Source organism: Xiphophorus hellerii, chromosome 19, assembly GCF_003331165.1.
Source record: "Xiphophorus hellerii strain 12219 chromosome 19, Xiphophorus_hellerii-4.1, whole genome shotgun sequence".
NCBI lineage: Eukaryota > Metazoa > Chordata > Actinopteri > Cyprinodontiformes > Poeciliidae > Xiphophorus > Xiphophorus hellerii.
The window spans coordinates 25,020,639-25,035,009 of record NC_045690.1 but is presented as its reverse complement, the minus strand read 5'-3'; the positions used below and the strand labels follow the sequence as shown (position 1 = coordinate 25,035,009).

At 40.1% G+C, this 14,371-nt stretch overlaps 1 protein-coding gene across 1 annotated transcript in view; it reads left to right on the top strand.

Annotated features, from left to right (window-relative positions):
• gfra4a (GDNF family receptor alpha 4a) overlaps window positions 1-14,371 on the top strand; it is a 187,555-nt gene that overhangs the window by 141,403 nt on the left and 31,781 nt on the right. The window contains exons 2-3 of the mRNA XM_032547564.1: window positions 9,477-9,758; window positions 12,833-12,913. Of these exons, the coding sequence (XP_032403455.1) occupies window positions 9,477-9,758; window positions 12,833-12,913 (363 nt within the window). The remainder of the gene's footprint in view (window positions 1-9,476; window positions 9,759-12,832; window positions 12,914-14,371) is intronic.

Below are 14,371 nucleotides of genomic sequence, written 5' to 3'. Positions count from 1 at the left end.
AAATGTATTTTTGTAAACTATATTTCTGCGCAAAAGTAAAAGACTTCATCAAAGCAGACCACACACACACACACACACACACTCACAATAGTTTAATTGTAGTTTTAAAGTAAAAATGCAGGTTGCTCAAAATATTTACTAAACTAGTCGATGCTGGATGGTTGGTTAATAAGGCAGCAGATTAGCACTGGTAACCACGGTTTCCACTACATTTCAAGCAATTAAATTAGCATTCCCAGTTAGAAAGGCAAAAAAAGAAAAATGACTATTTAACAGTTGAGGGAGAAGGAGCGCAGCACTTTCCAATCCTTCAGATACTACGAGAAAACTTTGGTCACTCAGGCATTTAGCATGGCACTTTAAAAATTTAAGAGGTCTGAAGCCATAATGTTTCAAAACCTTAGTATAATTCAAAACCAGAAACTGACATCTGGAGACCTCTGCTCAAGACAATTCTCCTAACTAAGTCAATTCCTGAGTTGCTTATGTGAATGGATTCTTTTTTTTTTTTTAAATGTATTATAGATATGCATCTATATTTCACTCCCCATCAAGTTGTCAATCAGCGCTCAGACTGACCGGCTGAGCACATTTCAGATTTGAGTTTTCCCTCTTTAAAACTTTTTCTCCCTTCAAAGTCTGCTTGTGGAACTATCCCAGGTGGGTTTTCAGCAGGTGAAGAAGAGAAAGAAAGAAAGAAAGAAAAAAAAAAGGATGATTTGATGGAAGGAAACAGAGAAGCTGAGAGAGCGGAAGCGCAAACCAGATTATTTACTGCAGTATGATAAACAGGCAGGCATATGGGGATGGAACGAATTTAAATGACAAGGCAACTGATTTCTCCTAATTGGTTTTGACTGTCTGTCTTTGAACTGCCGGTGCGCCGCGGCTCTGTTTCTAGGCAAACGGGTTATCTCCCACCATCTGAAGTGCTTCTTAATTTCCCGTACAAATATCAAACCTCTCCACACTGGATTAGTTGCAATTTAATGTGATTTGCGCTGTTGGAGCCCCCCCACTCCCCCCCGCTCCCCATCGCTCCCGTTTTTCGCTTGAAAACGTGTGAAGCCATATCCTGCTTTGAGGTGATTCTCTCAGCTCTACCTTCAGCATGAGAACACCAACACATGCCACCCACACATATCTCTCCCCACCTGCAGTTCAACATACTTGCGCAAGGGAGAGAAAATAAATAAATAAATTTAAAAAATGTGAAAAAACAAGAGAAGGAAACTATCATGGGAGAGCGGTAACGAGCGGTTTCGACAATAATCTGCATAATACGGGAGGAAAAATAAGGAAAGTCTGTTTACATGAAACAGGTTTTTAAGCTGTGATGTCTTGTTCCAAGGGAGGAAAAAAAACAACAACGTTGAAGCTGATTTGCATCACAAACAAATGACATTATGTCACTTTGCAGTTTCGTTAGCTTTGCAAAAAAAAAAAAAAAACAATAAAGAGATGCTAAAGGTACAGAGTCTATAAGTTCTGGAAGGGGGGAGGGAGCACGATCGGTGCTTCCTGTCAAGAGCTCACCGAAAGTGAGCTTTTCAAATGAATGGCAGATGCTTTCTGGCAGCAGCATCAACAGAACACACACAAAAAATATATATCTCAACACAAGCATCTCACTTCGTTGTCTGTCAAGAGTTTTATTGACAGCGCAAGTCTAGATTAGGTGACTCCTCGGAAAGGTCTCCGAAAAGTACAGGCAGCGTCAGGTAAGAGTAGAAACTAAGCACAAGAAGTTATTTTGCGTTTGTGCCAACATTGATCCTGAGTAATAAACCCTGAACCATTAGAAAACATGTTTAATTCTCTTTAAATAGCACCACAATGGGGAAGGACAATACATTCGGGAGGTGTATGCAGAGTTGTATGTGTGGGACCTCATCAAAACTGCCTGTAATTCTAATGACTTGATCAATTTATGCATTCAAAGAGCTGAATAAAAGATATCAATTATGTTTCCATCCAATTGTCGTATGAAATTCCAGTGAACTTTTAAATGCTGCTGCTGCTGCTGCAAAAAAAAAAAAGAAAAGCAAATTAGGCGCGTTTCCGTCTACTGGTTTGGGGCAAATCAACCAGGCTATGCTAAGCTTGATTTTGTCGGATGTTGACTCTATGCAAACAAGATGTAGAAGTTTCAAACTAGATTGGACCACAGAAAAGTTGAGAGTACTCTCCTCCATTGTGGTTATTTAGACCGACATTTTTCCGGGTTATATGCCTCTGGTAAGGCACAGACCCAACAATGGATGAGGAAGTGTCGCTACCTCAGAACTTTTTTCTGCAAATGAGTTGCTATTTTCCCTGTAGCGTATTAGATCTATTTCAGAAAAGCCAAAAGCCACCTGAAGCGAGTGAAAAAACTTTGTATTAATATAATAATGTTTCAGACTTTGCCATTTTCTTCAACCAGTCGTAATGCGACACTTCAAAATATGCAGCAAGAACATAGCTGGAAACACGGCTAATGTTCACCATGAGGGCTTTAATCAGACAATTCCTCAAGAAATAGGAATTGAATTTCTCGATTTTTGTTTTAAGTTTACAAAAATGATATCACAAAAATCAAAAGAAATGATAAGAATGATAATGAAAGTTTAAAGTTTAAAAATATTTTACCAATCAACAGCAATTTACACATCAACAAACCAGTCATTGTTGCCTTGTAACTCAGATTTAAGTCTTTTCTAGAGAGGGCTACAGTGTTAGTGAAGTGGCCATGAGGAATTCTGACAACTTTATTGAAAATACAAAACATCAGTCAACATTCAAATCTTTTTAAGAATGTTGACACTGGGTTTAATTTCTGATTACTTATATTGTGATTACATTGCTAAGGGTTAAAATCGTATGTGTTGTCAAGAAAATCCGAGCTCATCCCACTTCCCCATGCTGGAGATTTTAGTTTAACAGTAATAATAAATAAAGTTATCTTTAAAATGAATCACTCAAGTGACTTCTAGGCCCAACAGTAGACTTAGGTGTCAATAAAATAAATCTGGTTGTGTGTGTTGTTTTTGTCTCCAGCAAACTTTGCTTTAATTCTACTTTTTTCTATCTAATCATAAGAAATCATAGTCAGACAGAGAGAGTCATGAAACAGGAAAAGCAGGTTTCCTGGAAAAGGAGGAAGTTAGTTTCCAGCCTGCAGATTTTTAAATATAGCTGAGACTATTTCTTATTTTAAAGCATGAAAGTTTTAAAGAATTAAATCTAAACATTTTGGTAATTTGATAAGATTCAAAGTAAAATACTTATATTAATATTGGTTTACTTGTAATAATATTTACACGAACATTTGTGAGAACACTTACAAGAAAAACAAGTAACTGTAACTTTGGCATCAAATAATTAGAATCATGGATTATTCTTGGTTTCTTTTCAGAAAAACATCTGTAATAACTCACATTAGGATTATAATAAGTATAATTAATAAGTTATGGTTATAAAATCATAAATGAATGATAAATCAGAGAAGCTGAAGAAAATAAATGTGATATAAGTTATGGTTATAAAATTATAAATGAATGCTAGATCAGAGAAGCTAAAGAAAATAAATGTGATATAAATGTGATTTTGACATTGAACTTGAAATGGTGTAAAAGGTGTAACTGCAATTAAACATCACTGATATGTTGGAGGTAGAGAGTAGGTGAAAGGTGAAAGGCAAGGAACTAACAGGAGAGCAGAGATGATCAACGCCTTATTTAGGTGAAAGGTTGTGAAGACAACGGACATAGGAGGTTGAGCAACCTGGAGACATTAGCACAGACATCAGGACATAATGTCTGTAAGACAGTGATGGATATGAGATCATCTGTCTAAGCAGACAGCCAATGAAAACGCCCCAAAAGGGTGGATAAACCCTATAAAAGGTGGGTGCAAAAGAGGAACCTTTTGTTGGATCCTCCGGGCAGCTTCGAGCCAAGAGATGGACAAAGAACTCTGCAGCTGAAGAAGAGCCGGAGCCACAGAGCCGAAGACTGTCCTGCCATGAGGACCAACCGGTCTGGCCCACAACCTGTGGCTTCACATCGCACTTCTCTCATCAGCTGGGTTCAGACCCCAAAGACAAAGATGAAGACAAAGGCAAAGACAAAGAAGAAGAACTGGTGCTTTCCTTCCTGCCAGCACCAAGTCCTGTGTGACCTCACCATCCATGCGGAGAAGAAGCTCATCAGACCTGCGGAGATCCTGACCTTCGCCGATCAACATCTTCCTCCTGCTGCAGCACCTTCTTCATCATCAAGCCAGGTCTGGGGTTCGAAACGCCAAACTCCGTCCGTCTCTCTCAAAGGTTCCCTTTTTTTTAGTTCTTAGTATCAGCAGTAGGGAAAGACAGACTAGATGATTGATTTTACTTATTTGATTATTTCTGCTACTGAATTAAGCTGTACTGACCCTTGCAAAAATGCCTTATTAATAAAATATTTAGCATAAAGAAAATCTAAAAGATGTTGTGGACATTCAGTTAATGAGTCACCTTAAAGTTCTTTGATGGTTGTAAAATAGCTGTGATGTTTGATTCTGGAGAGGAAAAAGTTTAAAATGTTTTTAGGTTGCTGGTAGCCCAAATTTAAAACGTCATCCTTGGGACTCGCCCGAGTCACTAAAACCTACCTGGTTCAATAACAAATGCAAGTTGTAAAATAGAGAACGAGCGACCGTTAACAGGTGTGCTCTGTGAAACTAGTTGGCTGTAGGCTGCTCAGTCTGGCTAATTCACAGGGGGAAGAAGGGTGGGACACCTGGATGTAGGCCGTCAGAAAACCAGGCGAATCGTTTCTCGAAACCAGCTTAAACAGAGTTTACTTCAGTTCTGGACAGGGTAAATCCCGGCAGATTTAGGAAACTCAATTAACCCGTTAGAAGGAGAGCTGGTAGCACATCTCCCCTCTCAGAAGAGGAAGTAGAGAGTGAGACAGTAGAGACAGAAAGGAGGGGGGGGGGTGTTGCGCAACAACAGTGTGTTTCAACGACATGCTAAAATCACAGCGCCATACAGTGGACCGGCAAGAGAACTACAGCAGATTCAAGCTCTCTTTGTGGTCTCATCTGAACATGAAACGTTCCTCCATTCAATTTCCAAAAATACTGTCGATTTGAAAACTGTTTTTTTTTTGTTTTGTTTTTTCAATGTAGCCTAAATTCCTAAAAAGCACCGGTGAACTGAATACATATTGCCTTTTACTGTTTAACTCTGCATTATTACTTTCACATTTTTTATCGTCATTTTGTGGAGCAGTTTCTGGCAGCAGTCACATCTGCAAGTGTTTTGGGATACGTTGTTGTTTTGCTGTTTGCGCTGTATGCATAGAATATTTACTCAGATAATGTTTATGTTATTAGACTACGAAAAACAAAACAAAAACTGATGTCTTGAGAGGTTTACATCTCAGTTATATCTCTGTTGGTATAACTGCTCAAAATCACTCCAGGTTTCTTCATCGTGAACAAACGATACTTGTATTCAGTAAACTTGCATAACATTGTAATAAAGACGTGTTTCCTTTTTCCGGTTAGGTTGAATGATTGAAGAGGTTCCACATATGACTGTAGTCATCCCTGCTAGCGTTCGTTTGCGGCTGCTCTGCTGAGTTGGGTTTTTTTTGGTCATGTTTTTGTCCAGCAAGGACAAGGAGTCATTGCGAATATGAATCTTAGCTTTGAGGCAGGGCATCCATGCAGAGAACATAATTAGACTAGGTGCCCATTTGTTATGGAAGGTTTGAGAAGAGTCGTTGAAATCTTATTTTGTTTTGATGTTGGTCCTATTGGGGGTGCCTGGCAGGGCGTCTGCTATCGGAATACGACTCGCTTGGCGCTTGAGAAGTATTGATTTTGAATCTTGTTAAGGGCTTTGATGTCTTTTTCCATCACATGGTTGCCCTGCACCATGCGATGTGGGGGAGGCACACAGATACACCAACGATTCTTTGAGGCTTGGTTCCCAATGAGGGCAAAACCAGATATTTACATGCTCCGTATGAAAACACATGTAGGCTGTTTTTTTGTTTTTTATTCACTGGCAAAGAGAGAAGACGCCTGCTGTTTAACGCCAGAATCAACAAAACTTTATATTTTCTAAGTCAGAATGAGAGGATTTTCTTAAGATGTAGAAGTTTGCAAAAACGAATCCTCATCAACTGAATTGTCTTTTAAACTCTTCAAAGTTACAGTAGAGGTCTAAAAATAGTTTAATTTTAGCCCGTTCCTCCTAAAAGAAACTGCTGTAATCGATTCAGATTGTACACCGGCTTGTACATGTACATCGTCTAAAACATGGACTTGGAGTAGAATAAGCCATTTTCTAACTAATTTGGCTCTATGTTTGGATTTATTGTCCGTTCAAAACCCCCATTTGATCCCAAACCAACTGTTTTGTAGATGACTTGCTTCAATATTCCCGGAGACAAAAAACACGTTCACCGGAACTCAAAGTGCGTCTGCTAGTCAGGCACGTAGAGTCAACAAATCGTCAGCCAACATTTTTTCTCTTTTTACAAGGGGATGTAGTTAATTAATAGTAGCCGAGTTTCCACTGACCGTTTAGTTGCGCAAATAGGAATACCAAAAATGAATTCGCTGAAAAAGAGACAGGGAAATAGAAAAATAAATAAATAAAAAAACTAAAGTTTTTCAATAAAAAGATTCCACATTAGAAGAGGGGGGGTTTTCGGCCGTATCAGAATTGGTGTATTTTGCAAAACGCCAATGGAAACACTTCTTCCGCATCTCGCTTGTCATGTGATCGTCTTTTCCTCTAGTAGTAACACGCGGTTGTTGAAGACTACAGGAAGTGTTTGGAGGATGAGGGTTTTTTTAGTGATGTTGCGCGTGATTTTAATTGCGTTTCTCTTTTGCAGACGCAACAGAAATAACCACAGTTATTGAGAACGAGGGTAAATAGACGAGCTTCTCTAGAAAATAATAACTAATTCATGCATGATTTTTTTTTCAGTAGACAAATATAAATCAGGTGCACTTTCAAGTCAATTCACACAACGCTTTTCATCTTCTATGCAAGTTTTGTCTGAGATTAGATTTCTAGATGAGTGAAAAAAAAATAAAAATCCCCACCATTTGTAGGAGTGGAAGATGTTTGTGTATCTGAGAAAACACAAACACTTAGCTGTCCCTGCATACAATTGGCCTCATGAATTTGGATGATACGAAATATGATGTGATGCAACCGTCTCCCAGGGCCACCCTCAAACAAATATGACACCTTGTTTCGGCTGAAGCTCAAACAATACAGTGTAATTTTCAAAATGTCAGGCAGGATTGTAAAGACGTGTTATTGCCCTCCCCACCCCACCAACTCAACCCCCCCAGGTTTCATCAGATTCCAGTCAGTGGTGTCGGATGTATTTTATGTGACAACTGTAGTAACTCATGCATATCATCGCCCCTTCTCTGTTTACCACCCTCCATGGTTCCCTTCCTTTTCTCCCCTATCATTAATTGCTCGAATGCAGCAACGAGAGGTTGAAGGCGACCGTTTGAGCACAACTGACAAGCAGTGTCATAAACTGTGAATCCAGTTCCGAAACCCAGCTTGTTTACTTTGTGTGAACAAAGCTGAAAATAATGAAACTGGTTTAGTTTAAATTAGTTTAAGGCCATTTTATTCCAGCTGTTTGAATTACTAATTAGTAAAAATACTAATTACAGGAAAGGCTCATTGGTCTGCAAAAAAGAAATAAAAAACTGTCTCAACTTGCAATGAGCAAAATTATTCCTCTGATGACTTCTGCATTTATTTTTTCATATTGAGAAAAACTGCATTCTCTGCCAGAATTCCCTTTTTACTGAGCTTCTGAGACATCAGACTGCCTGAATCGGAGATCTTTGACTGCGGCGCCCACATGACTCCTAATAAGCCAAAAGCTCAAACCTGTAAACTTCGTTGGTGCCTTGCAAAACGATTTACTCTCCCTGAGCTTTTTCGAATTTTCTTTTGCAGTATGTCTCTCTCAGCTTTGCTTATCAAGAGAGTGACACGTCGACAGTTCTTCTCAGGGGACCGGTAATAAATCGGCCAGACGATGTGTCGGATCTGATTTCCTTGAGTTTCGGACATCGACAATCGGCTAATACATACATGATAAAACGATCTCATTTACCTCCATGAAGGTATAAAAATCTACCACCGTCCTGTTATGCTCTGCAGAAAGAGAGGGCTGGCTGACTGGAGTTTAGACTAAAAAGTCCAACCCGACCAGAGCCGGTGCCCGTCGACATGTCCGAGCCTGATTCCTGACATATTAGTTTAGTTATGATTTTACTGATTTACTGAAAAAAAACCTTTAGTTTAGCATCTTCCAGCTCTGTCTTGTTGCTTGTTGTAACCACAGGGTGAGTCAAGTGCAAATCACCTGGTGTGTGATTGACAGGATCCTATAAAGCCGTGTATGCATGCAGTGTGCTGCTCTTGTTACAGTCTGATTAACTTCGCCATCCTACTGGCTTACTTTATTTCCTCAACAGGTAAAATTATCCACTCCTCTATTTACACTATATTAAGCAGATGAACAACTTTATATCGTACATTCTCCTTTTTGGCTTTCTCTCTGCCGTACGTAGTGCAGGCTTACTAAACGCGTCACAGAAACCCGAGTCACCCAAAGTTGCTAACTCAGCAACTTTTTCCAGCTGCAAAAAGAGTTTCCGAGTTGGAAATCTCGCAAATTCTGTCAAAATATGGTTTTCGATTAAAATGCGATTTGTTGATTACAGACCCTGCAATAAACATAATTGAAAACTTTAATCGAGTCCAACCGCCAAGTGACAAATCAATTAATCGCAGGTTAAATTAAAATGAGAGCAATCATTTCCGTTTGGTCAACAGTCGCCCTCTTTAAAACAGTTGAAAAGCTGCCATTTTGAGTAATGCTGCAAACATTTGACACCTGAGCGACCTGCCACTTTTGCCTGTTTTCCCTGTCAAAGCTAAATGACTTATTTTTTGAAACACAATTTTGGTTACAAAGACTTCATTTTCCATTTACATTATTGCTGTTTAATTTGTTGCGATTTATTTGGGATATTTGAAATGTTTTCCGGCCCTTTAGAAATTATAGCGTTTTTATGTTTGAATTGGTGGGCTTGGATTATTATGCCTTTATCATTATGCTAACTGAAAATGGTCTCAAATGACAATATTATCGTTTATCACAATCATTCCTGGGACACTTTTTCATCTAGCAAAATATGTTACAGTGACAAGCCTACCACCAGTAAAATATTGAACCGTTTATCTTTTTTCTTCCATTTTATCGTCCAAGATCATGACAAAACACATTAAATTTGTGATTGCAAAGGGGTAAAATGTGCAAAAGTCCAAGGGAAATAACACAAATTTGTTTTTTAAGCATTTCAATACTTATTCCCTCTCAAATCTCTTTTGTTTTTTTTTGTGTTTGGGCTCCTGTGGGTCTGACTTGTCCTCCGCTGTCTTCCAGGAGTCCCACACGCGGTTCTCTCCGCAGGCGGGAGGGACTGCCTGCACGCCGGAGACACCTGCTCCAGCGATGACACCTGCAGCCCTCGACTGCGTACCCTCAGGCAGTGCGTGGCGGGAGATGGCAGCATGAAGCTGGGGCCCGGGGCGCGGAGCCAGTGCGAGAACGCCATGACGGCGCTGCTGTCCACCCCTCTGCACGGCTGCCAGTGCAAACGAGGGATGAAGAGAGAGAAGAACTGCCTGAGCATTTACTGGAGCCTTCACCAGTCGGTGCTGCACGGTGAGATTAGCAGTGCGCGCGCAGAGACCGTACGGCTGAGCGGTGGGCGAGAGCAGGTACACGCTGCGTGGTGCTGGCCACCGCGCATGAATGAGGCGCCCGCCTCCACGCGGCTCAATCTGGGCTGAGAGCGAAAAAAGCGATTATTATGTCAAAAAGAAACATAGGTTAAAAAAAAAACCGGGGCCCGGATTCCTTTTATTCCGTCCACGCACATTATATTTGATCACTTTTGTGCTCATTCCCAGGACTCTTCTCTGTTCATCGCCGAAGCCCGTTATTTGTCATACCCTGACATTCAAGCGGAGGCATTTAGCGGGGAGGTTTACTTTCATCACGTAAGAAAGCGAGTGCAGCAGAGGCGCGGGGATGACAGCGCCGGGTGTTTTGTGGAAGGCAAATGCAAATGCGAAGTCACAACACCGAGATGCGCAGATGAAACAAAAGCGTTTGAGGTCTACAACAGCCAGCCCTGATTCTTACCGGAGTGGCGCAGCGGCGGAAATGTTTGCAGGGTGTCCGCGCACGTTTAAAAACCTTTGAAATTCCTGAAACTAAAACTCCAGCAAAAGTTCAAGTCACTGTGCTCTCTGACGTTGCGGCTACCTGTAACTAGCTGCTGGTACCCTTGCTGGTTAGCTAGCAGGCTAGCTTTTTTTTGAGTTTATCATAGTGTAAATTTATCGCCAGTTGACTGGATGACATTCATCTTTGCTACCGGTTCACTACTGTTGCCAGCACATTTACAGTTTTTATCTTGTGTTTTTCTGTCGTGATTAGGCCTGTCGTGATAAACGATAAATAAATTAATCGCACGATAAATTAAAACTATCGACTCATTTTAATTATCGGCTTTATCGTCTCTTCCGGCCTTTTTCTCTTTCTGTTGATGACACTGAATAAAAAAAGGCTGAACTCCGGTGCTCTCCACTGATCCTCCCTTCCTCAGTTCCTTAGTGTAAAGCCCAGCGCACACTACACAATCTTAGAGCTGTCGGCCGATTGTCGGCCCATTTTCAAAACCTGACAGACCAAACATTAGCCGACAGAAATCCTAGGTATAACTGTTCGATCGGGTTCGATCCTGCCGTGTGGTGTCCAACAATGGGCACAAAATAATGGCTACAAGTCCAGTTAACTAATTTTAAAACCAGGCATTAATCAATACTTTACTACAATCTACCTGCAGTGCATGTGGCTAGTGTCAGTGTAAAGTCCTGACTGAATGAAAATCATTATAACCTATTTATGTCACGTTAACGAAGAACAGCTGAAAAGTTACCGGGTTTATCAACTGCGGTAGCAATTTCGCTCCAACTCCTCCCCTTGTCATTTCTATATTCTTTGCATGTTGAATAAACATTAATGTTGTTTCCACATATCATCTCCAATGTCCGCTGGACTCCGGGTTGCACCGTGTCAGCTGTTTGGGATTCCCGGACGTAATTTCCCCTCAGAAAGCACAGAGGGAATCCGTGCTTTCTGATTGGCTGCCTGTCACATTCAACAGGTTGCATTAATGCTCCCAGTCGGGGAAAACCCCTGATTTAGATCGGAGCGGCAACGACGACCTACCGTAACACACCACACACTACAGGATGATCGGTTATGAAATCGCAAGCGACAATCTTAGAATATTTATTGTATTGTTTATCATCATCATAAAAATTTCTTGTAAGAATTTTGATTTATCATCGATAAATTTCAATTATTTAAAAAAAAGACTTGTCCAAAACTTATTTTTACTTTTTTCTCTACTGTTTCACAAGAGCATCAACAGGTTTTAGTGAAGTCAAAAATATAATTAAATGCAGTGCAGTTTAGTGATATAAATCTCCCTTCTGTAAGTAAGCGATGTCCTGAAAAAGCTTTTTTTAAATAACAATGTTTTTAAAAACATTAAAGCCATACAGTTACCTAAAAAATTAGCAGTAAATGTTTTTTACTGTTGTTTTTACCCTCGTAAAAACAGTACAATTGAACCTCGTCAATTGTACTGTAAAATTGTACTGTAAATTCACTGTAAATTGCCCTAAAATTCCAAAAGGTCCGAATCGCTCACCCCTACTCCCAACAACCGCACATTCTGATTTGCAAGCACAAACTTTATATACCACGGATTCTTTATTTTACATCCACACATCTGTAGAAATTCACAGCCATTTTATTTTACAAGACAATACTACTAACAACTACTAGAGGGGTCCAGCCAAGAAGAAACTCCACCCAAAAGAAAGCATCAACACAGACAGCAAGTCTGCAGCATGTCCACAGCTGCACTGCAAAAGATTGGTAAAAAAATATATATATTTTCTCTGATAAATCTTTCCAACCGCGCAGTACATTCGAGATCTATTTGTTCAGGGAAGAAAAGTTAAAAACCGCTATAAAGTCCTGAGTGAAAAGTGAAGCATCCTGGTCTAATATCCCTGTGTGGGGTATTGCTTCCCATCTAGTAAAAGAGCTTATTCACAACACAATACCGACAAAAAGTGGGATCAAAAGTCCACCATGAGCAACCTTTACATTTTGTTTAAAATGAGCTACAAGGCAAACGTGATAAAGGGGGAGTAAGGGGAATAAGGGTCAACCAATAGGGTTGTGTATCTCTGGCTGATAACTGATTTTGATTGTGTCAATGTGACCAAATATTAGCTCATTTCTGTGGAAAAAAAGGAATTTCACATTAAATTTGATTATGTAAATTGTTTAGGGTGACCTCCGCCTCTCAGCCAATGTTTGTTGGAGAAGGCACCAGCCCTCCCTTACCACTGAGCCACTTATGCTAAAACATAAAGAAGCCAACAAATTTATGAATACAACAAAGGAGTGCGTCAACTTTTAGCAATATCTGACTCAAAAGTTGATACCGGATTATAGAAGCTGAAAACAACAAGGCCAAGTGTAAATATTACTGAGCGCACCGTCTTAGGAAAAGGCTTTACACGGCAAAAAGACAAAGCTCAATTAGAATTTACCACAGAAGCCCAATGAAATGCCCTAAAGGAACTTAGACAATGTAAAATGTTGCTGCAACTTTGCGATATTCAATCTGTTTTCTTTGCCTTTGCCAGGACTGAGTCTGGTGGAGAGCTACCCCTATGAGCCAGAGGAGAGAGGCTCCGACTACGTTCGTCTGGCTTCCATCGCTGCAGGTAACCAGCAAGCAGAGTTTCCTTAAACTACCTTACAAAAACACTAGAAGAACACAAACACGCATGTCTCTACAGAAATAATAGCCAACGTCCCCCACAAGGTAACATTCCTTTATGAAAATATTAACATCCCGTATAATGTCACAATCACAAACCTAATTGCTTTTCTTTGAGATGTTATGTTCCAAACCAATACAAAGTTGTGACGTAACGTCAAACTGATTCATGTTTTTTTACGTTTCTTTACAAATACAAAGCTGAAGGAGTGGTATGCAGTAAAGGTCTTCTGGTTCTGGTCCATTCTGCATCCTCAGAACCAGAACCAAACATGGAGAAGCAGCATTCAGCTTCTATGCACCACAAATCTGGAACAAACGTCTAGAAAACTGGACATCAGACGAACCACTGAGTTCCTTTAAATCCAGTCTAAAAATCTAGCTGTTTGGAGTCGGAACATTGAATTTAATCTTTATTGCTTGTTTCATAATTGGTGACTGTTTCATGTTTTTATGGCGTGAAGCACTTGACTTGTGATGCCGCTGAAATGTGCCGCACAAATCAACTTGACTTAATATTCCACCAACACTCCAAAATTAGCATCAGCAAAATTAGCCTCCCCTCAACATGACGCAGCTACCAGTGTGTTTTAAGATTTTGACCAATGTGCGGCGAGGCTACCGAACATTCACTCAACGGGGCTGAACACAAACATTTGCCACATTCTGGTACCTAGATCTCTACATAATAATAATAATTTTTAAAAATCTAATAAATTATCATGCATTTTTGAAATACATTAAAACTTGTGGCTGTAATGTGAGAAAATGTGGAACAGTACAAGGGATAGGAAGAGTCGGCAGAAGCAGTTGTTATCCTCCATCATTTTGACAGAACACAGCGGTGGATACACAGGTGGCTTTGTGAAGCGTTTGATGAGTTACAGGCCTCAGTCTCCTTTTGTCTTGTCTCTAAGCCCGTGGGCAAGCCGTGGGGTTTGTATGCGCGGCTGTTTGCCCCCGAGGCACAGTTTAATTACCTATTTACTTTAACGCAGCGGGAAGCGCAGACACTGGGTAGCAGACAGACAGAAAGACGAAGTATAAAGAAGAAATAAATATTAGATTGACAAAAAGAAGAAGAAAAAAGAAACCGACGTAGTAAGAAAGCTGTTTTCTTTTAATTTCTTTGAATACTTGGAATGGAGAAAGTCTGGCACACAAGTAAGAAGCGTCATTCATTTCTTGCCGTCAGAGGAGACACAAAGTCATCTGCTTTTATTTGCCCGACATCAGCTGCGCTTTGAAACAGTGAAGTGTGTTTTAAATAAACAGATTACGAGAGAAAACACTCCTTTGTCTAAGATTTCGCAAAAACAAGTTTTCAATAAATGATGCCAGAACAATGGAGTGAAAGGAGCCTGAATCTGGAAATAGTAGTTTTGTCAGGATGTGAATGAAG